This window comes from Phalaenopsis equestris, unplaced genomic scaffold (genome assembly GCF_001263595.1).
Source record: "Phalaenopsis equestris unplaced genomic scaffold, ASM126359v1 Scaffold000075, whole genome shotgun sequence".
Classification (NCBI taxonomy): domain Eukaryota; kingdom Viridiplantae; phylum Streptophyta; class Magnoliopsida; order Asparagales; family Orchidaceae; genus Phalaenopsis; species Phalaenopsis equestris.
This window is the reverse complement of record NW_018164517.1, coordinates 106,763-132,202: the sequence shown is the minus strand read 5'-3', so window position 1 is coordinate 132,202 and position 25,440 is coordinate 106,763. Positions and strand designations below refer to the sequence as shown.

General features: G+C 35.6%; 1 protein-coding gene across 5 annotated transcripts in view; it reads right to left on the bottom strand.

Moving 5' to 3' along the window:
• Positions 1–398: 398 nt before the first annotated feature.
• Positions 399–25,440, bottom strand: part of LOC110019734 (protein STICHEL-like 2) — a 56,206-nt gene continuing 31,164 nt past the window's right edge. For all 5 annotated transcript variants that reach the window (XM_020717528.1, XM_020717529.1, XM_020717531.1 and 2 more), the window contains exons 4-8: positions 24,219–24,407; positions 23,855–24,064; positions 21,688–22,357; positions 989–1,054; positions 399–773 (exon numbers count right to left, since the gene is read on the bottom strand). In XM_020717528.1, coding sequence (XP_020573187.1) covers positions 755–773; positions 989–1,054; positions 21,688–22,357; positions 23,855–24,064; positions 24,219–24,407 — 1,154 coding nt within the window. In that variant the 3' untranslated portion in view covers positions 399–754. The remainder of the gene's footprint in view (positions 774–988; positions 1,055–21,687; positions 22,358–23,854; positions 24,065–24,218; positions 24,408–25,440) is intronic.

The window sequence follows — 25,440 nt, the reverse complement described above, 5'->3', positions numbered from 1 at the left end:
AAAAATATATTAAAACAAAAAAATAAAAATTGAGTTTTAAAAAACAATTAAGAATAAACTATAAAAAATATTTCCAAACAAACTGGAAAAAAAAAAACTAGCCAACAACAAAAAAAAAAAAAAATGAATGTAGGATATTAGATATCAAATATTATATATAAGGGTACAGACATAATATGACATTTTATTAAAATATACGATACCAGCATACTTTTATCACAATATGATATTTCACATATTTTTAAAAGTGAAAGTGTATTGTAATAGCCAAAAACATGAGCACGATGGGAAGCAACTGCAGAAAATTAAACTAGGGAAATCTAATTAAGAATTCAATATTTAAAACGTTATCAAGGACACATGTCAAGTTAGGCACATGTGTATGTTTCACATTTTTTAATTGGGAGAAAAAAATAAGAGCCTCAATAAGCATAATATCAAAACATACATACAGCAACAATAAACATTATAAAACTACCAAATCCAAAATATTATCGAAGGTAAATTTTTCATCATTACAATGCATGACAAGCTCTTTGCTACTCCAAATTTCATCCAATCAACAATGTCTGTTTAGAGCTGATCACCCACTTTACATCACCATAGCATATCTTCTTACCCAGACAATCAATCACTAAAATCATGAACGTCAGAATAGAATTCCACCCATAAAATTGATCAAATCAGACCATGCAAAGCAATGTGCATATTTGCTATAGAAATTATGGTTTAAAAATTTGATGAGAAAAAAACTCTACTTGCCACCATTTAACCTGCAACAAAATTTCAGAATATTAATATCGTAGGTAATTGCATCTACTGATGCATGAAAGATGTCAAAGAGCATGAACTAAGGTGATATCATTTTTTGAGATCCACACACACACACATGCACTACCTTCACATTTCCTTCCTCTGACGATTCGACCATATGAATTAAAAAAAATCATAAATGGGATCGAATGCACATGTGAAGAAAGGTAAATACCTCGGGGATAAAATTGGAGATCTCCAACAAAACAATCTTGACCTAAAACTTGTATATTTGCTTCGCCTACAGTGAAAAATCATGGGAGAAATGATGTAAAGATTTTGCAGAGATTTTCTATAGCACATAAGCGGTTATACTCATGTAAAATGATAATAACAAAAAAGAGTGCAGATGCACACAAACAGCTGTGACGCCAATTACTTGAGGCAGCTAAGCTTCTTCTCAAGGTGAAAAATAGAAATAATACCAGATAATAAGTATGATCTCCAACAACAAAATGTACTCAACAGAAGTTGATATTTCCACTTGTTGACAAAAAAAGACTCATGGAGTCTAGATGATAACGGGGAGTACAAAGTAAACAGTTACTGAAGAGAGAAAGAGATGTGGGAATAAGCCAAATGAGCTGGTTACATGATGAGGGAGGCTATAAATAGAAAATTTATCCTAAATTTATATTACATTTTTCGCACATCCTGAAAGTGATTAGATGTCTTTTTATAAAGTTCGACATTCATTTCAAATTTTTTTATATATTTGAAATATAAATGTAAATATAAAAAAATATTAATAGTTATTAGTTAATTTTTCTATTAGTTACTTATTCTATTAATACATAGAAAGCATTGAGCAGCTATGGAGTTCTTGGCTCTCTCAATTCATGTGCGCAAATGCACGCATGCACACATATTTGCATACATATACATACATACATACATACATACATACATATATATATATATATATATTAAAAAAAAGGTCTTCTGTTAAAAAGATCAACTTACAATTCTAAAATGATATGAAGAAGGTCCCCAAAAAGCAGAAAAAGGAGGGGGAGGGAAGGAATGGAATTAGAGCATAATCCAATTCTAGCAAGCCAATTTGCAGGCTTGTTACCTTCCCTATAGTTGAAAGTGTAATGAACATTGAGTTGTGAGCTAAGTAATCTGATCTTCTGAACCCAGTGTGTATGATGCCATGTTGACTGCTCCTCATACACAGTGGAGTCCACCTCAACCAACAGGTGTGACCAATTAGCCTTAACAGCAAGATTCATAACCCAATAGACAGCTATGAGTTCAGCTTCAAGTGCATCAGTAGCAATTACAGGGGCATGAAAGAATAAGAGACAGTCCTGAATGCTTCCTATAGACCACGCCAACACCAAGGTCTGAGAAGCTCCCATCAGTGTTCACTTTGATTGTAAAAGGCTCAGGAAGTCTCCAATACACTTTACCAATCAAAGAAGATGTATTGTGTATTGTGCCAAATAAGAGCATATCTATTCTTTACCTTTTGATCCAAACATAAAAAACATTGACTAATCCTATGCTTGTTTACTAAATCTGCGGCTAGACTGGGAGGATACCGGCTCTCATTTCGGAGCTCCCACGTTCCCCTCGCCTGAGGGCTAACATCTACACTTCAACACCCAAACGATATGACCGAGTCGAGGATTTTAGTCTGTCACTCTAAAATCTCCAATTCTACCCCCGATAATTTTATTTCTCTATTTATTTGCACCTAACTTCCATGGGCTTTGACCTCCCTAAATTTTGGATGTATTTTTCAATTTAGTTGTAAAACTCAACATACTTTAACAAATCAATTAAGATCGGAGTGAAAAGATCATCACAATTTCTTTAACATTTTCATGGCTCAACCAATTCAAATCACCATTTCACAAATCTCAAGACAAGAAGAAAGACAGAGAAAACTACTCAGATCTCATGGGGAAAACACAACAAAACTCAGAATTCATATATACAAGCAAAGTCATACAAACTACAACAAGTAAATAACACTTATCTCTAATTTCTCCCCAAGCAAACTCCTCAAAGTTCCTCTGAATCTCTTCCTTTCTTTACAACACGCAAAATTGCTCTTCGAAGCGGCAAAGAAGAAGAAATCTCTCACTTTCCCTCCACTCTTACAATCTCTCGAAGAATTTCTCACAATTAGACTTACTAAACTCTCTACACTTAACACCACTCTTCCCCCTCCAATTTTTGGCCAAAATCTTCTTTTAAAGTTGTGGATGGGTTTTCCCAAGAGTTGCCTAAGCACCCCTCCAAAATTCGTCCTCATCCAATGCATTGTTGGACATAACCACCGATCTCACCGTCGGCGGCCTCGAGGGCGCCATCAGCGGGATTTATAAATCATTAAATCTGGATTATCGGGAAATTCTCGCACGCCGTTGGGCTCACTGTCGGCGGGCCTTTTTTCTCTAAATTCGCTCTTTTTTTTGCATCTTTTTGCTCCAATGACCCTAATTCATTATTCCTGCAACAAAACATAAAAAATACATTTCTTTAAAGTGCAATATAATCAAAAATAGTGTAAAATATGTATTAAAATCTCAACATATTTTCCTTTGGTCATATAGGCTTGCCAAATGATTTTTTCTTGTCTACTGTCAAATTGTAATTTTGAGAGATGTGTGGTAGAAAACTTCTGGAGTAGGGTAGAAAGTTTAGAGAGGGACACATTATTACCCTCCCAACAATCAGCCACTTTAAGCTGTGGGTTAGAGTAATCAGAACAAGGTGTCAACCACTCCTTAGGACACCGATGGTCCAGCCAAAAATTAACCTCCCCATTTCCCAAGTCCCAAAGGAAAAGCTCTTCTGCAATATGTCTGACTTTGAGCATACTAACCCACATTTTGGAATCACCCTATTTTCTAACAGTAAGAGAAGGATGTTGATCTTTGCAATATTTCCCCAGCATAAATTTTGCCCACAGAGAGGATTGGGCTCTGAATTTAATCCAAATCTTACACAGATTGACTTGAAGGAGATGTTTAAGCCCTTTGAACCCAATACCTCGAGCCAAAGTGGGTTTAGCTACCTTTTGCCAAGAAGCCCAGTGAAGTTGCTGTCTTTAACCATACCACAAAAAATTGTTAAAAGCCCTTTCCAATTGTATTTGAGTGCTTTTCTTCATGAAGGAAAGGTTGTGAGAATACTCTTTAACAATGTATTTCTACCCCCATTGGATAGGAAAGACTGAGTCCAACAGAAAAGATAGGAGGTGATTTTGTTGAGAACCTCATCAAACTGAATCTGCTTGGATCTTCCAGTAATGAGAAGGACTCCAAGGTATTTAATGGGGAGTTGAAAGCAGAATAACCCAGTGTAATTTGATGCCCACTGCTTACAATTGGAGGAAATTCTTTTATTGAAAATCAGTTGGCACTTTTCAGAATTGAAGAGCATTCCTGAGTGGGACTGAAACAAATGGAGGCACTGCTACACTTTTTTAACAACAATCTTTTGAGCACTAGAAAATACCATAATTTCACCAGCATACAGTAGATGTGAAATAGCCATTTTAGATCTGTGTTGGTATCTAGAGTAACTCTGAGATAAGAGATTCTTATTGAGTATTCTAGAAAGATAGTCTATGGCAAGTATAAAAACAGTAGGTGAAAGATCTGTGCTGGTATCTAGAGTAACTCCTTGCTTCAGCCCTCTAGTAGCAGTAAATGACCCCCCTAGCTTGCCCATTAATAAGAATAGAGTGCACATTATTCAATAACCATCTATGAATGAGGGTAAAAATTAGATTGAAAGCATCTGGCAAAAAAAAATTTCCAGGATAAAGTACCAACTTATAGTATCATATGCCTTTTTGATATCCAGTTTGTATATAAGATTACCTCCCCTACACGGCTTATCCAAATCCAATAGCAATTCCTGTACAAGTAGTACAATGCCAGTAATGGAACTCCTCTTGACAAAGGCAGCCTGATTGGGACAGATCAGTTTGGCAGCCTGATTGGGACAGATCAGTTTGTCAAAATGAGGCTGAATTATGCTCACAATAACTTTACTAATGATTTTACTTATCACAGAAGTAAAGCAAATATGCCTAAAATGCTACCAATTTTTCTGGATATCTGATTTTGGCATGATAGAGCTTAGTATTTTTGTCCCCTTCAGTAAAGATATTAATTGAAGCATTCTGTTTTAAAAACAACTTGATTTTCTATGGCTGTAAGAAGATTATTCTATGCAGATCCATTTTGAACTTCCAGTTCTAATTGCTCAACTTCTTTCTCAGCAGTAATCACAACAGTGAGAACATTCCCAAAGGAATCCCAGCCCCACTTCTTAAGGGCTTTGCCAACCTTTATCTGCAGTAGGCTAGTTTGACCATAAGTTCAAAGTGTGTGACACCATACCAATGAGTGGAGACAGTGCTTGAATGAACCACATCTTGAGATATCTGGAAGGGAAAAAGTGATTGAAATCAACAGTGGTGTGATCTGAGCCAGCAAGGCTAAGATGAGTCACAAAGGTAAGTAGGAAATGCGAATACCATGATCATTCACCAGAATCCTATCCAGTTTTTCCCAAAGATGTCCCCTCTTCAAGGTAAAAGCAGGTCCCTTGAAGCCCAGATCAAACAACCCTACCCTTTGAATATTGTCACTAAGTTGAGTCATTTTGGAGAGATTGGGGACCTTGCCCCCAGATTTCTCAGTAGAAGAAGTAATACAATTGAAATCCCCCTACCAACCATGGGGATTGCATATGTTCACTGATATTTTGGAGGCAGGATCAAAGTTTTTTTGTCATCTTTGTTGCATCCTGCATAAACAAAGGAAGCATATCCTAAATGTCCATTGATCTGAAAAGAGAAGTGTACAAATTGTTAATGATCCACCTGAATATTCCAAGAGATCTCCTTTCTACAGAAAATCCAAATTTGTTATTATTAGCATAATGTGAAAAACCAAAAAACTTATTGATGAGTTTTTGTGGATATTTATGAACCATGGGTTCAAAGATAGCAATGCACCAGAGTTTATATTTTTTTTAAATATAAAATTCTTCTAACGAAGAGGGGATGAGCAATTCCCCTGATATTCCAAAATATAAAATTAATCATCTTGTGAAGGAGTGTGGAGAGAGGGTTGTGACCTGAATCTAGTTCTGCCTCTAGAGGGCTTAGAGGGGGAACCATTCTTCACTTTAGTATTGCCTCCTGGCACCAGCGGAGTCGACCCCATTTGAAGTTTCTGCACACCTGTTTTTTCTTCTTCCTTGCTGTGTGAATTTGCCAATGCTCCTCCATAGTTTTCCGCATTTCTGCAATAGTGGCACCATCAGGATCTGCTAATGGGTTGTTAAGAGTAGTGGGAGGACAAACCACTTCCTCACATCCTTCAAATGGCACAGGAGATGGGTCAGTGGAAGTTGAAGGAGTGACTATTAACACCTCATTCAATTCTTTCCTGTCATTCTATAAGGCTCAAATGATGGGTAGTGGAAGAGCTAGGGGTGCCCTCATTTCCCACAGTTAAATTCCCCACTGATTCCTTTGGAGGATCATGTGCAGATGTGGTTAAAGGAGGGATCCTAATTGTAGGAAGTTTGGTCACCTTCTCAACTTGGAGAGTAACAGTAGCAGATTCCTTTTGATTATTGTTAGAGTTCCTTCTAGAAGAGGGGTGAAGCCTATAGCATCTATCCAATATATGCCCTAACATTTTGCAATGTTGGCAATAATAAGATTTTTGCTCAAGCACCACTGCATGCCAGAAACCTTCCTTATTAGACCCTATCCATACACTCTTCAACTCTTGGAGGGTTATATCCCTTTCAATGAGAATTCTAACAATTGCAGGCCTTGCTTTGTTGTAGGTAGGGGTATCCACCTTTAGAGGTGTTCCCAAAGCACAACCAATATTGAATAGAGCATTTAAATTAAAGAATTGGAGAGGGACTCCAGGCAATTTGAACCAGAGAAGCACCACAGGTGGTTCCTTTCTAGGATCAAAGTCTGGAATCCATTTCATGATTTTCATAGCGGTTCCTGCAATTATAATGGACTACTTAGCAAACAACCTAGCATAATCCTTATCCACAGTGAGTTGGATCAAAAGTTGTCTCCCATCTAATAGACCCACTTTCCATGCGCTAATAAATTTGAGAATCAAAAAAGTTCCTGACTAACTCCATTTTTGGATGTCTCAAAAGAAATTTACCAATAAGAGTAAACTTCACATCTTCATTTAGGGATTGTAACTCCTATTCAAAAAAGAAGATGGCCGGTTCACCATCTTTAGTACCTAATGGATGGATGCAAGGACAGGTCCCCTTACCGGCAGCCGCATCATGGAAAAACTGTGGGAACACTAAGTTGTGAGGATCTTGTAAAGTGTCAAGCTTTGCCCACCACTCCCGCATAAGTGGCCTTAGTCCACTGAACATTAGTTTCCACATCAATAGGAAAAACCATAGCCTCAGACTCCAATGGAACAGTAGAAATTCAAATTCCTTCAACACCGGGGAAGGGTCAAAACCAGAATCCTGCCTCCAAAGATGAGCCCAAAATGAAAAGAAGCCACAGGAAATAGCAAACCCCCCCCTACACACACACACACACACACACACATACATGTATACATTTACATATATATACATGTATACATATACATCTATATACATGTATAAATATACATATATACAAGCGGCGCCTGTGTTCGCTGCTCGCCGTAGGACCCATCACGGTCTGCGGCTCCGTTTCCTGCTTCTGCGGTGTCATCCCGCCGCGGTTCGTCTGCGCAGCTTTTGTCGAACTGAGGTTTTGACTCTGTCAAGCTCATTTGAGGTTCCTGTCTGTTGTTTATTGTCTTCTGCGCAGCGCCCTGGCCTCTTCGGCCCTCTGCCCGACTTTTACTTGCTGTGATGGAGCTTCCTTCTTCTTCGGTTGAACCTGGGAAAACCTCCTTTGCCCACGTTGTGAGTAATCCTCGGGGGGGAGACGGCGGTTGTGTTCCCTTCAAGTTATAAGAAGAATGATAATGATACATGTGACTGCCCCTTTATTAAGAATGCAAACAGAAAAAGTGGGAAAACAACACTCTTTTTCCCTGAGTCAAAAATTTCAACCCTGACTAGCGAATTCAAGTTTTCTCTCATTGGAAAATTTCAGTGGAGACACCCCCCTATGGAGGTTATCAAGAAAATTTTTTATGGCCTCAAATTAGCAGGAAAGTGGAAAGTGGAGCTCATGGATGAGAGACATGTTTTGATTCAGTTAACCGCGTCTGAAGACTATACTCGAATTTTCTCTAAAAAATATCTTAACATTACTGGTAAACCGATGAAGCTACTCAAGTGGTCTCCGAATTTCGACTCAAATCATGAAACTCCAGCTGCACCGGTATGATTTAGTTTATCCAGTCTCAAACTGCATTTTTTTCACCATCAGGTTTTCTACTCTATTAGAGTCATCCTTAGGATCTGCCTACTTTCAACCTAACCACCCTCAGTGGACATAATAGAAAGAGATATTACTTTAACTGATATTACTGAAGTCTGGCTGGGCACAACCCATAATGATTATTGACAACAAATCATCATGGAGCACAAACCCCCATATTGTCCCCCATATTGTACCCATTGTGTTTGGTCATGTCCTTGATAAATGCCACAAATTTCATCCAAATTTGAAATCTAAGGTTTAAGTGAATAAGGATGGGTCTAATCCCACTGCTCTGGACATTTTAATTACATCTGGGGAGGATACTACCAGACAGGAGGTGTTTGATGCCCTTGAGGAAACCCCCATTAAACTTTTTTTTACTGTTACTACGAGTGATGTGATACTTACAACTTCAAAGCTCATAGAAAACAATACTGATTGACTATTATTTACAAATGATAGTGTTCAGACTGATAATCAGGAGAGCCTCGTAGCTCCATTTCTTCAGAAAGTATCCGGCGTAGAGACAACTCATACTTCACATATACTAGAACCTATTGCGGGTACTACAGTTGGTAATCCTTCTGCTTCAACTCTACCACCCCATTAGACTGATTCTTTGGAAGATGAATGGCAGACCAATTCCAGGAAGAAGAAGAAGAATGGAGGCCGACTCCAGCTCGAGAATATATTAAATGATTCACTGGTTACTACTGGCAATGACAATCACCTTAACAGCTTATTAGTTTGCTCCTACCCTAGAACTAGAGGCAGAGACAAGACCAAATTGAATCGCTTTTTAGCCACCTGATCCTATGTATTTCGACACTATTAGGATTTTTATTTAAGTATCTAATGTAATTTTCTTTTTTTTTTCTAGTTTTGAAACCATTTGTGATTTTTCTGTGGGCAGGATGCCATGCTTGGACCCTCCCCCACATTGTATCTATATCTTTCTTTCTATTTAATATATTAGCCTTTTGGGCTTTCAAAAAAAAAAAAAAATATATATATATATATATAAATACATCTATATATATATACATTTACGTATACATCTATATATATGTATACATATACATATATATACATCCATATATATGTATACATATACTTACGTATACATCTATATATATGTATACATATACATATATATACATCCATATATATGTATACATATACATATATACATGTATAAAAATAGATATATATACATAGAAAATAAAATGGCGCGGTTGTTGTTCACGCTCTGCTAGGGATTAGTCTCTATGGCGAATCTTGATTTCTCCTCCACTGCACTTCTCTTCGTCGTGTGTCGCTTTCGCCTCTTTCGTCTTCATCTCGACGTGATTGCTTGTTCTCGTGGTCAAAGGGTTCGAGTTGGGTTGGGCTCGGCTTCTGCGACGTCTCGTGCTCATAGAATACCAAATTTGACGCGATTGCTTGATCCCAACCAAACTCGTTTGGTTCGGCTTCTGCGACGTCTCCTGCTTTTGCATTGTGTGTCTCTCTTCGTGCTTTGAAGGGATTTCCCGCGGATTCCTTCGGTGTTTGCTCTTTCCTTTACTGTACTTTCACTGTCCTTATGTTGCGCCTCTTTCTTTTGACAATGGCTTCAGACAGATAGTATGTTACTGCCCTTGCGAGTGTCCACGCCTCAAGTACTCCAAAATCGTGCTCTTTCCCGCCGGTGGAGCACATCAAGAAACCTTGAAGAAAGAATGGAAAGTCCGTTATCTTTTTTACAGAAGCTGAATGCAATCAACTTGCTTCCTCCAGTCGTTTGAATTTGATCGTGAAATTTTTTTATGACCGCCTCAAAATAGAATTTATTCGTAAGGAATTTGAGCTTATGCATTTTGTTGGAGAGTAAAAAATTGGACTTTTGGATGGAATACACATCCTTATCCAACTTAATAATGAAGAGGATTACATGCATTTGTTTGCTAGAAGAGTAATCTTGATTAATAACAGAGCAATGAAGATTTTGAAGTGGTCGGTGTATTTTAACCCACAAATGGAACCACCAATCATTCCGGTCTGGATTTGTCTCCCTAGCCTGAAGTTTTATTATTTTACTCAAAATATTGTACTCTATTGTCTCAGCATATGGTAAGCCACTCAAAACGGATATTCCTACTTTTAATCTTTCTTGTCAATCTGAAGCCAGAGTACTTGTTGAAAAGGACATCATTTCAATCGCTTCTGAGAAAATTTGGTTAGACACGCAACACCATGAATATTGACAAAAGGTTGTGATTGAGTCTTTCCTTTCGTACTGTCTGAACTGTCGTATGTTCGGCTACTCCAATTCTCAATGTCATTATCTACACTTCCATCCCAGAACAAAGAAGCAAAGTGCTTTGCCAGAGAAACAGATTCCTCCCTCCTGATCTGCTCCAAGTTATTGACAATTTTGATCATCAAAAGGACAACCCTGAAGATGTCACTATCCTCGCAGGTAATACGTCCACCATTCAGCCTCCACACAATACTCATGATGTCGGTCCCCAGTCTATGTAACCTACTTTCGTGGCGGCAAGACAAACATATCAGACTTTACCTGTCATAGAACCTATCACTGATGTAACAGGTGACAATATTTCTACTACTTTTTTACCGTCTCATCGGGTTGAGCAAGTTTTTAATATTACTCATGCGCATGAGGTGCAACAACCTACACATGTCTGGCCACCTTTGAACCAATCCACTAATCAGATGAGTCAATCCTCAGATGAGAAATGACTGGTTTACACATCCAGGAAGAAGAAGAATGGAGACCTTCATGAGCTCAGGAATCTAATGAATGATACTTTGGTTACTTCAGGTAAAGGTACGCACCTCAAGAATTTGTTAACTAGCTCCCTTCCGAGAACTAGAGGTAGCGATAGGGCTAAATTAAGTCGTCCCAAGTTTTTTGCGCGCGTTGGTGGTTTTGATTTTTTTGATTCTATATGTTTCTTTTCTTTTTTTTTTCTTTTAGGATTTTGTAAGTGTTTGTACCGTCTGGGTTGGGTGTCTTTTTTTGAGCTTACTCATACAACTTATTTGTATCTTTTCCTCTTCAATATATTAGTCATTTGGCTTTTAATATATATATATCGATGACGCTCTCACAACTCGTTCACACGTCGTCTCCTAACCTGACGCGGCTTGCGTCGTCTCTCCTCACCGTAGTCGGCGACACGCCTATCACCCTGCCCGACAGCTAACAAAGACCCTACTACTGCAATCACTTTAAACTGTTTGGTTACACCTCTACCAAATGCTTCAGGCTTCACCCACATTTGAGATCGGCAGGTCCTAACAATATCATCCATGTGGAGGAAAATATGTCATACATGGAAATGTTTAATGAGAATTTGACTCATAAGACTACTCACCAACCAGACCAACAGCTTCACCCTACTGTTGTTGAGGCAGCTCTTTCTCAGACTGAAAATTCTATAAATTTTGTTATAACAGGTGCTAGTCGAAGTGACTTGGAACCACTTATTGCGAGAGAAGAGGGCACTTAAGTTATGGAGGAGTGTCAGGATCAAGATGTGCTGCAGGCTGAATTAGATCAGCAGGTTGCCTTCATTGAAGATCCACCTATTGTTCACACGGGACTACCTCTGGCAGATGATTGACAAGTTTACAAATCTAGGAAGAAGAAGAAATGAATGTCAGATCTCAGTATCTTTTAAAATGACTGTATCATTGTTTCGGATGAAAACTCACATCTCAGTATGTTACTGGACTCTCCTTAGATCCAGAGGAAAGGAAAGTGGTACACCCACCGACTACACCCACCATGATTATGAGTTGTTTCTTTTTATTTCATTTCTTGGGGAATACGTTTGTAATCCCTGTGAGTGGGCTCAAATTCTATTGCTTCAAAAGCTAGTTGCATCTGAAGAAAGGAAGATCAACAGAATCTCCATGAGTCAAAACTTTCAAAAAAACCAAAAGGACCTCTACAACATTTATACACACCTTAGCCTGACTTAATAGTTGCGACCTTTGGTGTAAGTCCCTCGAGTCGGGGGTTTGATCCATGCATAAGATCGAATTGCACACATTTCTAGAAGGGGGTTACACCTCTCGGTTAGACTATGAGGTTGATCGGCGATCAACCTTTTAAAATAAAGAAATAAATACACACACACACACATACACGGATCACAGACACATACATATAGACAGAGGCACAAACACGAACACACATACACAGACATACACATCCCGACGAACAGACAAACACACATGCACACATATAGAGAGAAACATTAGTAAATTAGCATCAGATTTAACGTCAGTAATTTTTCGACGCAAATTTTAACATTAGCATTTGGCGGGCTTCATAAATTAGCATAAAATTTGGTATTAAACTACATAAATTATAAATTTGGGTATTAAACTACATAAATTTTAACAGTAAACCCAAATTATAAATTTATGTAGTCTTCGCTAATTTACTAAATGGGTTGGAGAAAAGACTACATAAATTTATAATTTGGGTTTTAAACTTTGGTATTCTGGGTTTAATACCCAGAATACCAAAGTTTAAAACCCAAATTATAAATTTATGTAGTCTTCGCTAATTTACTAAATGGGTTGGAGAAAAGACTACATAAATTTATAATTTGGGTTTTAAACTTTGGTATTCTGGGAAGAGTCACACGAGAAATGGTGTAGGTGTAATTATAGATAAGAGTTTGAAAGATAATGTTGTAAAAATTAATAGAGTTGAAGATTGAATTATAGCCCTAAATATTATTATTGATAATAAGATTTTTAATATTATAAGTGTTTATGCTCCTCAAGCAGGTTTAGATATAGGGTATAAGGATAAATTTTGGAATTACCTCGAAGATTTAATACAAATGATACCGATTGAAGAAAAATTTTTTATTGAAGGAGATTTAAATGGATATGTCAGTAAAGTGGTAGAATATTTCAAAAATATTCATGGTGGCTATGTAGCTTTGAGTGACAAATGAAGAAGGTAGAGTGATTTTAGATTTTGCTTTAGAGTATGATTTTGTTATTACTAATACTTTATTCAAGAAAAGAGGTGAGCATCTTATTACTTATAAGAATGGATCTAATAAAACACAAATTGATTGTTTTCTTAAGAGAAGAAGAGATCGTCGAGATTGTAAATATTGTAAGGTCATTCCAAGTGAGAATTTAAGTTCCTAATATTGATTATTAGTTCTAGATTTTAAGATAAGAGTTGTAAAATAAAGAATACTAAGACTAATCATCGTAAAATTATATGGGGACCTAAAAGACACAAATATAATTATTTTTATGAGTAAATTCCTAATATTGATTATTAGTTCTAGATTTTAAGATAAGAGTTGTAAAATAAAGAATACTAAGACTAATCATCGTAAAATTATATGGGGACCTAAAAGACACAAATATAATTATTTTTATGAGTAAATATTTCAAAATTTGGGATGTTCATGAAAAAACTAATGCTATGTGAGATAAAATATCAAACACTATTAACAATTAGCAAAAGAGGTACTTGAAGAATCATAAGAAAAAAATTTCTATAAAGAATAATAATGTGCAAGAAAAGATAAAATATAAGAAGATATGTTATAAAAATTTGTTTTAATGTAAGCGCTTAGAGAATTGAGAAAAATATCAAATAACTCGCATAGAGTCTAAAAGAAATTTGAGACCCTAAAATTCTGCTTTTAGTGATCTTTAAAACAGATCTGATATTAAGAAGAGTGAAAAATATATGTATAAACTAGTCAAACAAAAAGAAAAGAAAAGTAAAGTTTGTTTAACTCAAGCAAAGCATTAAAAATGAAAATAAAAAAAATGTTTCTTAGAAAAGATATTCAACATAGGCAGGTGAGTTTTTTTGATAAACTTTTTAATGAAATTTTTAAAAATACGATCGACCATAGTGATCTTAATATCTTTAATAATAATAAAATGTTTCATTTTTACCGTTGCATTAATTAAAAAGAAGTTCAGGAGGTTTAAAAAAAAAACCAAGTGTGGAAACTCTGTAGGACTTAATGATATCCCAACTGAAGTGTAGAAATTTTTACGAAATTTGGAAATTTCTTAGCTTACTAAACTCTTTAATATTATTTTAAAAACTAAAAAAATGTCTAAGGAATGGTTGAAGAGTATTTTGTTCCCCATTTTTTAAGAATAATGGGATGCACAAGAGTGTGCAAATTATAGAGAAATTAAGTTGATATGTCATACTTACAATATGGGAGAGGGTAATTTAACATAGGTTAAGATGTATTACAAAGTTTTCTCATAATCAATTTGAATTTATGTCGGGCAGGTATGCTATGGAAGCTATATATTTATCGAGATGTTCGATGGAGAAGTTCTGAGATAATAGAGAGGATCTACATTTGATTTTTATTGATTTAGAAAAAAAACTTACGATAAGGTTCCAAGAGATATCCTTTGGAGAGTTCTTGAGAAGATCAAGTCATTACAGATAAGTATACTAGAGTTGTTACTTGTGTTCGAACTGAAGGAAGATTGACGATTTATTTTCTTATTTCTGTTGGATTACATCAGGGATCGGCTTTTAGACCATATCTTATTTTTGCTTTAGTTATGGATGGAGTTATGGATGGTCTTATTGGACATTTACAGGGGGATGTACCTTGGTGCATGCTTTTTGTTGATAATATCCTTGTCGTGGATAAGACGAGAGAAAAAGCTCAGGAAAAACTTGAATTATGAAGGTCTACATTGAAGTCTAAAGGCCTTAATTTGAGTAGAACTAAAATTTGAGTAGAACTAAAACTGAGTAGAACTAAAACTGAATACATGGAATGTAATTTTAGTAGTAGCAGCTCTAGTGACAAAAGTGTACCTTTGGGCGATCAAATTATTAAAATATGTGAACGATTTAAATATCTCGGGTATGTTATTCAAAGCGATGTGATATGGATGGGGATGTTAATTATAGAATTCAAATTAGTTGGTTAAAGTAGAGGAATGCTTCGGGCCTTTTGTGTGATAGAAAGGCACCGCTTAGACTGAAAGGAAAATTTTATAAGATGGTGGTGAGACCTACAATGCTCTATGGCGTTGAATGTTGGCCTTTAAAAGAGAAGCATAATACTAAGTTAAGTGTTGCCGAGATGAGAAGTGGCTTTACACTTAGAGACAAAATGCGAAATGAATATTTTCGTGATAGGGTTGGTGTAGCTCCGGTGGCGGAAAAATTAGAGAGAGTCGTCTTAGATGGTTTGGTCACATTAAACGTCGACCATCTGATTATCCGAGGAGTAGAGGTTTTGGATTCGACTTATGCTAAGAAAGACGGAGGTAAACCTAAGAAGACTTGGGCTTATTGTATAAAAAAATGATCTTAATTTATTAGAACTAGATGAAAATATGACTCTAAATAAGACGCAATGAAGAAAAAAGATTCATGTAGCTAACCCCACATAGTGGGATTAAGGATTTGCACATAGTGGGATTAAGGGATTAAGGATTTGTTGTTGTTGTTGTTGTTTGTTGAGAATTACTTTTATTCTTAATTTTGACTAGATCTATTGGTAAGTTTGTAAATTAGGAGGAATTGGTTTCTCAATACTTTCAAAAAAATGTATGTTTCCTCAAGTTTATTTTCTACATGGTATCCGAGCATTACACAAGTCTAAAGATAAGAACTAAGTCTCAAACAGAACAAAGTACTACACCATTGGAACCACTTTGTGAACCAAAGATGGGATAAAGTGCTACATTGTGGGAGCCACCTCTTGAATCTGTAGGGGCCACCATTAGAATCCTATCTACTTAGTTGATGATTTTGGTTTTAGTTACTTAAATACAAAAGATTGTCAAACCCCTTAAGTATAATCAAGTTGAACCACTAAACATTGAGGAACATTTTGGCTTAATGTTTAGAAATTTATCAGAAACTACAAAGTTAAGCATGCTCGTGCAGGAGCACTTCTTTAATATGTGCTCTCTAGGGAAGTTGCACCCATGGGTAAAAATTATGAGCTCATCAAACCAAACTGGAAAATAACTCGATGGGTAAGCGTTCGGGCTAGTACAAATGGTATCAGAGTCTCGTTCGCCAAGTTTGGGTTGAATTTGTTAGGGTGTTGATCGTCTGCTACTTCATCTCCTTTGAATGACACAGAAACCCTTTGCTTTGAACGTTCGTTACTTCATCTGATTCATGAAATAACTGAATTTTAAAATTTAAAAAGAAAGACAAATAAAATACAGTTTTGGCAGTTATAGTCGCACCCCTCACAAGAAATTATAACAAACGCTCCACACTTCTCCTCATTCAAAATAGAGAAACGAGCGAGAGACAACGGAAGAGATTGAGATGAGGAATTCCACTGGGTCAAGCCTAAATCGAAGGGAGGAAGATGAAAAATGATATATTGGCTCTGTTGAGAGGAGAGCTTTCGTGCGTGATGTTAGGGCATCCGAATAATATATAAGGTAAAATGGTACATATTATAATAGAGTCACACCACCTCACAGAAAATGCTAACGAACGCTCCGCACTTCCCTCATGCAAAAGAGACAAGCGAGCGAGAGACAATGGGAGATAATAAGAGGAGGATTCCACTGGGTGAAGCATAAACCGAAGGGAGGAAAATGAAAAAGGATATATTTGACTCTGTTGAGAGGAGAGCGTTCGTGCGTGATGTTAGGGCATCCAAACAGTATATAAGGTAAAATAGTTTGGATTATAATTTAATGATTAAATTATATTATATATATATTTATTCATTTAATGTTAATCATAAACACACATAGATCAGGAAGAAATTGAAGGAAAATTCAATTTCAAGATCGAAGGACAAAGCATTTTAAAAGATAATGTATGTTTTTTTTTTAAAAAATTAAAATTTAATTTACTTAATTTAGAATTAATATCAAATAAAAAATATTAATGTTTAACAACAATTTAGGTTCGGCTTTTGAGCTTAGACGGTTAGAGATTAGAGATTCAGTGAGAAAAGCAAGCTTAAAAATGTGAGTAATTATTTTTATTTATGCATTAAATTAATATTTTATTAAGTGGTTCATTAGATGGTGGAAAATCAATATTTCATCCATGTCTGGCATTTTGAAAGTATGGAATTATATCACAAATGAGAGGAAAAAAATAGACATATGAAGGTATATTTTAATGAATATTAAATTGATATGAAATGAAATATAAAAGATAAGTCATACAGGATTACCCCTAGATGATACTGGCAGAGGATGCAATATACCCTTGTACGTTAAAGAAAATGATAAAGGTTTATCTTAGGTGCAATTTTGTAGGGTAAATACGGGTACAATTTTTTGAGGATATCTTCGCATACATTTTTTAGGATACCTTTGAGAAAAATGGTAGTTTCATTAAGACCTAAAATGTTTAAAAGGATAAATAAAAGTGAAATGGAAAGAAAAAAAACTAAAGTGAAAATTAACAGTTTTATAAAATAATGAATTGTATCTTCTTTTAATCGTTTATGCATAACATTGACATAACAATTTAATGTATATTAAGATTATAATTGCTCACTAAGTCAAACTTATTGTTAAAATTAATAATTTCTTTCAGAAAAATAAAAAGTCGTAGGTTGAAATGTTTGGTAGGAGAGAATTGCTTTACAGAAAGACCACCGCTGCTAAGTATTTATGATAATATTTTCTTTGTACTGTCTCCTTCATATAGTAATATACTGTTCAACACTGGTTTGAGATACCTTTAAATAATGTTGTTTCAGGATGATGTGTTTTACTTCACTTAGTGAATTTTAGTGGCACTTTTATATAATAGAAAATTCTATAAATTTGTGGATAATTATTTAAATGTTTGCCCAATCCGACAACAATTCTTGACTTAGTTAATTCTATGCTATCAGGCTAGATCGTGACAATTCAATGACACAGAAACCTTGATTTCTAACAATCATGATCTGCATCAAGCTTGCCTGAGACTATTTTGAATATCTTCCAGCAATGACATCATCGTCATGGTTGTTCAAATGAATCGACCTCATCTTCTAGTCCACAAAGCAAGGCTAGCATTCTCCTGCTGCCATATCTCTGCTTGCAGGCCCTCAATTGCCCTTCTCTGCACTTGTATTTCTTACTACAGTCCCATCAATGTTTTCCTTTGCCACCAAAACTCTCCCTGCAGTTGAAATCTTCCTGTTGCAGGCCCTCTATTAGAACCCATTCATCCAAACTATAAGCCCTACTCTAGAGCCCCACCTCTTCCTCGCACCGGAATTCTCCCTGCAAGATCTCATCTGTTCAATTATTGTTGCTAGAAACTTCCTAGCAGCAATCCTCCACTGATTTCTCTCTACAGACACCTTCTTCACCTGAGTTCTCCTATCTTAGAGCAGCAATAAGAACAACATCATCAATAGCCAGTTTTACTCCATGCAACAACCAAACCTCTACCAGTAGATGCAGTAGGCAACTCCTAGAAGCAACCCTAAATACACATGGCATTTATGAACAAGTACATGATGAAGACATCTAGTTTTAATCTGAAGGTTCCTGAATATCACATCAACCTAATGACATACGAAGGTAATATATCTTTCTCAATGCTCTAGTCAACTATTAAGAGGCTTCTACATCCAGATCAATCAGACTTAAAGATGGATTACACTAAAAAATCGTTGGAAAAAAAAGATGTGGAGTTTTCTAAGGATATTTCCTTCCTTTGTTTTATATGTTCCACAATTAGACATGCATCTCCTTGAGTTATCCAGCTCAATTATGATTTGACATCAAGTTTTGAAATATTTTTGGGGGAAAACAGTTCTCACTGCAATATACCTTATCAATAGAATGCCTAATAAGGTATTTAACTTCAAAACACCTCATTATATTTTAATTGTTACCTATCCTCGTATCAGAGTTTTCTCTTCTACTATATCGCTTAAAATCTTTGGGTGTGTATCCTTTGTTCACATCCATTTTTTAAATCACAAAGAATTTGACCCTACATCTATCAAATTCTTTTTTCTTGGTTATGCCTCCAATAAAAAATGAGTATAAGTGTTACTCTAATGTTATCAGAAAATACTACAACCCCATTGATGTCACATTTTTTTTTTAAATAAATCCGACTACCTCAAATCTGATGTTCAACGAGAGAGCGCAAATGAACAACAATTTTAAAATGCACTTGACGACACCTACACAGCCTCACCACCTACTCCAACTAGCCCTCTTATCCTGGATGAGGATATCCAACCAATTCAACCAACCCAAGTTGAAGTCTACAACAAAAAACTTCATGCGTAAACAATAATGAAGAAAAATATTAAGCAAGTGGAAGACAAGTTGCATGGACATAGCTACTCAAACCAAAATTGGGCTCTGCATTCACTTGAGGTTTAAGGTCATGTGTCTAGCACTCAAGAGTTATCTCCTCTTCCGATGGAGAAAAGGAAAATTGCATTAGATATTCAATTCAGAAGTATGTAGCTTATGAAAAGCTATCCTCATTCTACAAAGCTTTTGTTTAAAACATTGATAATGTGCATATTTCTAAATCCATTTATGAAGCTTTTGAAAATTCCAAAATAGAGGAAGCAGTTAAAAAGGAGATTCTAGCACTGAGCATAATTACACTTGAATTCCTATAAAACTCTCTCAATATAAGAAATTTTGATATAAATGGGTGTTCAAGATCAAATACAAAGTTGATAGAGTATTAAGAAATTCAAACCCAGACTTGTAAGAGTTTTCACTCAAACCTATGGAATTAACTATAAGGAGATATTCACACAAATTGTAAAACTCGACACTATTCGAAATCTCATTTTGGTGACAGTTAACAAAGAATGGGAACTGCATCAACTTAACAACATAAAAAATGTATTCTTGAACGGGGATTTGGAAGAAGCGGGTATGGATATATCACCATGACTTGAGAATGATTCCAACAAACACCAAGTATGCAAACTCAGGAAGTCTCTATATGGGCTTAAGCAATCACCAAGAGTATGGTTTGAAAGGTTTGCGAAAACTAAGAGATCTAATAAATATTCAAGAGGTCAAATTGATCATAATTAATTTATAAAACATGCTCAAAGAGGTAAGATTGTTGTACTGATAATATATGTGGGTGATATGATACACATTGGTGAGAATTAAAAAGATATTCTCAAGATCAAAGAAGTTCTTATCATTGAGTTTGAAATCAAATAACTAAGAACCATAAAATATTTTATAGGTATGGAGGTAGCAAGATCCAAGAAATTATATCACAAGAGGAATTACATCCTAGATCTACTAAAGGAAACATATGATTGGATGCAAACTTTCTGATTCTTTAATGGTTCCCAACAATAAGTCCAATAAAGAAGAAGAAAGCATATCAATGAATAAGGGAAAATATCAAAGATTAGTTGAAAAATTCATTTACTTGTTACATGAGCGATTAAATATTGCATACTCTGACAACATTGAATCAACACATGAATAAAAAAAATGAATAGCATTTGGAGATGGTGTACATAATTCAGAGATTCTCAAGAAGACTCCTAATTATGAATTATTTTTTAAGAAAACAAAAACATAAAGGTAGAAGTCTACAATGATACAAGTTGAGCTTGGAAACTCAATGATAGAATGTCCAACAAAAATTATTGCTCCAATTTATGGGTAAATCTAGTTACATGGAGAAGTAAGAAGCACGTTGACGTATATAGAAGCAGCACTGAATCAGAGTACAGGGCACTCGCCTTAAGAATCAGTGAAGGGATTTGGATTCAAAAATTATTAAAAGAACTTGAGTGCACCTCCAATTGCCCTATACAGATGTTTTGTGACGGTCAAATAGCCATCAGTGCAATCAAGAATCGAATGCATCATGATAAGACCAAACATATTGAAATTGATAGACAGTTTATCCCTAAAAAAGGTTAACGATGGAATCATATAGATAAGCTAACAAGGCGTGATGTCTTCACCAAAGCCCTTCCTTTAAGCACCTTCTCAAAGTTCAATAAAAAACTTGATATCTACAACATATGACCCAGCTTGAGGGAGAGTGCAAAATGCTGAGAAGTTCGGCTCATCTGCATGGTGGGTTCACCGATTGCTTCACATAATAATAGAAAGATTTGATTAGGGATATTTTTAAAAACAACTTTCTTAGCTTTATTCCTGTCCTATTTTTATGTTTCATTATTTTTTATTTCAGAATTATTTCCTTTCCTAATTTAGACTAGATAAAATTGGTAAGTTTGTCAAACAGAAGGGATTAGTTTCTCTCTATATATATAGCCTGCATGTGAATTATTAAAAAAAAAAGAGTAATTTTCCTCCCAAAATTTATTTTCTACAAAAAGCATCAACAAGCAAAAATTTTTCTGTCATTCAAAGCAGTGAAATCATATGATCCAAGCAATGTTAAAGAAAAAATGTGTAAACGTGCACATACACACATTTTTTCTTTAACATCGTACCCACACACACATCAATCTACTTACATTCTATCTTCCTCAGACTTGTACGTGATTAATGCATTTGATGCAGGGGTCAAGTTGTAAGGATCATATGCTAAAAAGTATGCTTTGTCCACTCCTTTCTTACTCATAGAGAAATCTGATTTGCCACCTGAACATATATTTAAACAGATTATATGAGAAGCACCAGTGGAAAGTAATCTTTTTTGACGCTCAAGGATCCCAGTAAAACAGTTGGGTCGAATTTCAGCTTCATCAATACCATCACAGGCTACCTCTTCCACAGTTCTTGACGAATTCAGCTCAGAGTTGCATACTTTTGGCATTTGTATAGACTGAGTAGGTTTCTTACTGCTGTTGCTTTGAGCAGTCTCTTCCAGCAGATTGATTTGAGGTGAAAACCTAATATCATGATCAGAGGAGCATCTCTTATCAATGAAGTCATTTTGTGTTGGCGTTTCAATTGTACATTTCTCTATGATGCTTGCCTCGGAGTTTTCTTGCTTTCTGCCAGAACAGCTCAACAAACTAAATGATTTCCTGTTCTTTTTGTAGCAAGCGGAGAGGAGCTTTATTCTTATCTCTACATAACATCCCAATATATTCTGAAATGAACTTGCAATTGATTTCCATGATTTCTCTGCCTTTCTAACATGTTCTGGATGATTAAAATCAATTGTAGCAATTGCAAGGCCTTGAAATTGAAGGGTATACCAGATCAGGAAATGAAACTTTCAATATAAACTATAAAAGTAATAAAACAATACAACAACAACAACAACAACAACAACAAAGCCTTAATCCCACTACGTGGGGTTGGCTACATGAATCATTTTTCTCCATTGTGTTTCTCCATTGCGTCCTATTTAGAAAAAAGTAATAAAACAATAGCCATAATAAAATTTGAAAGATAGAAGCGCTTTAGCACATGACCCAGAGTAAGATAACAATTCAAGAACAACAATGAAACTGTTAGTTTCACAATTCTTTTGTGCAAAATTTTTAATAGCAATCTATATTATCTTGTCATATTGCGTCCTGCAATTAAAGAGAATTTTGTGCGCTTGAGCATCATCAGCATTGGTTCACTACTATCATTGAAGAAGTGCATCATTTGCAGGTTATTCCCTAGCGAATGCCATCACTACTATACAATGGTAGGAGATTGTGAACCCCAAAAAGCTTATGATGGTACTTTCTAGTGTTTTGATGATTACAAATCTAACTTGTTTAACTTGGTTACATATTGGAATGATACTAATTTAAATGTTCAACATACTGAAAAACTTGCATTCAAAATTCTAGAGAAGACTGTAGTTCAATTTAATAGCCTAGCTAATTCAAGGACAAAAATTTTGAAGATGAAGCTTTACAAGTATTTAAAATGTCATTGTTCTTTTATATATTTGAGTCTTACATGTATATATTTCATGAAGAAGACAACCAACATATGCATATAAGAGCTTCGATAAAAAATAATCTAAACTGATCATAGCAAAATATATTGTGCACATTCGTATCTAATGGAAACGACTAGTCAATAAAAAACTTTCAAAAATCCCATACACAAAAGCGCTTAATTATTGGATTAGCATTAACCCTAGATCCACGATGATGTTTATCCTGATATGAAAAGAAAAGGATAATTATTTCTCTAACCAAAAGAAGTAAAATATCACCCCCTGCAACAATTTTTCCCGTTTGAAGATTGCAGATTACAAAAACAAGCCAACCAACCCAGTCAAAACAACCTTTGCTAGAATTTTTGGTTAAGTAAATTTGAGCAAAAATTTAGCAGCAAAACCAATATCAAAACAGAAAAAATTGCCCAAAAAGCCTCCTCAAAGAATACAATAGCATCCAGAAGACTAAAATGAAAAATAAGTTCTCCCAACAAGCTCCAATTTCAAAATTTGAAATAAAAAAAAAAGATTTAATTGCAATATTTGCCCTTGAAGCAATCACTCACACATAAGTGAATAATACATTTGTAAAGCAGATGCATTTCCAAAGAATATATAAAAGTAAGTGAATATAATCATCATCAGAATGTTAGGCCTTGGCTAATCTAACATTTAAAAGCAATTTAATATGTGCATGACTGGAATAGTAGATGACAGGGAGAAGAAATGAAACTCCATTTATTTTAACTACAAACAAAATTATAATAAAAAAGGTCCGTGTGTTTTACCTTCACTGAAATGTAATGCTGACAAGTTCCCTTCTTTCCGCAGAAAACTCCTTAGTTTACCAGACTGGAATACTGTCATAGCTCTTCTCCAAATGGTTTCAAGTTTTGCTCTATTGCAATGTCTTCCGGGGCAGTTCTGCTTGTTACACCCATAGCAGATGAATTGCTTCTGAATTGTTTTAGCTGAGTAAGAATCCAAAGCCTCACAGTCTGTCCAATTAAAGAAAAAAAGATAATGAAAAAAGTTGCAAATGCAAAGACGGAGAAATTTCCAAAAAATAATAAAAAAAACTAAGATCACCAGCTCAATTAGCTCAGCTTTCTATCACAATGAACAACAAATCAAATAGACTTTAACTCTTACCACTAAGCAAAGTCACTTTCGAACATTCCATAGATTCATGCACATCAGTGAGAGAAGGTTCTTGAGCACCAAATTGTAGAAGTGCCACAGTAAGCCAAGTTGCCTGATTTGTTGATGTTCTTAGTTGTTTTTCAGTTTCAGACAGAATTTTCAATGCATGACGAAGTTTCTGAATACCTGCCTGAGTCACTGCATCAAAAGTACAATAAGCTAAACAACTTCAAAATGAAACAAGAATTAGCAACTTTAAGCTACAAAGCTAGCAGTTATTTTGAGATTATGGTCAAATGCTTGAAAAAATAATACAGCTGTTCAACATACTTGACAGGGAGAAGACATGAAACTTAGCTTGAATTTTATTTATAGTGTGCAAAACCAAGAAATTAAAATAAATCAAATACACGGAATGAAATAAGGGCGGTTTTGGATGGAGGCGAGGTCCAGCAGAGGTTAAACAGTCGAGCTCTTCCTGCAGCCCAAGTGGAGGAAGCTAAGGCCCAAAACCAGTTTAGGACAGCTCCAAAAGAAGCTCAACTCAACAATTTAGCACAGAAGGTGGGGAGGTTCCAGAAGCAGAGAAGAGCTCAGCATGTGAGATGAGGGTATGCAAATGACAAGCAAATTTGCCGATTTTGTGATGAATGGAGATCGTTGAGGCTGTTGAGTAGTTTTTGGACCTTCTCAGCAGTTTTTCTGTTAATCTTTGTTCAGAGATTTGACAGTTTTCTGATTTCTTTTATTTTTTAATTTAATTTCCAGGTTAGAAGAACTATAAATTGAACTTATCAGCTGCAATGGATTTTTATGCTATTAGTAAAGTTTCCTTTGAGAAGAGAATGACACAAACTTGAAGAGTGCACTTCTATCAATTTGGTACCATTTGTGCTTTCGTTGCTCAATTGCTCACAATGAAGAATGAAGAGATGGCTACGGAGGCAAGTTTCAAGCAGCATGCTGAAGGGCAGGTTGAGAAATTTACCTTGCTCCTTGAGCAGAACAAGGCCACCATGGAGACTTGTCTGAACCAGCTTTAGCAGCCCCAAAAGGGGCATCAAGCCGGCGAGGCCAATACCAGCGCCGAGCTTTGGTTGACCTGAGGAACTCAGAACATTTGCAAAATTCCTCGGATGAGTTTGAATTCCATTTTGAAAACACTGCGTCTGGATATACCCATATTTGATGGTAGTAACGTTGAGAACTAGATTTACAAGATTGGCAAATT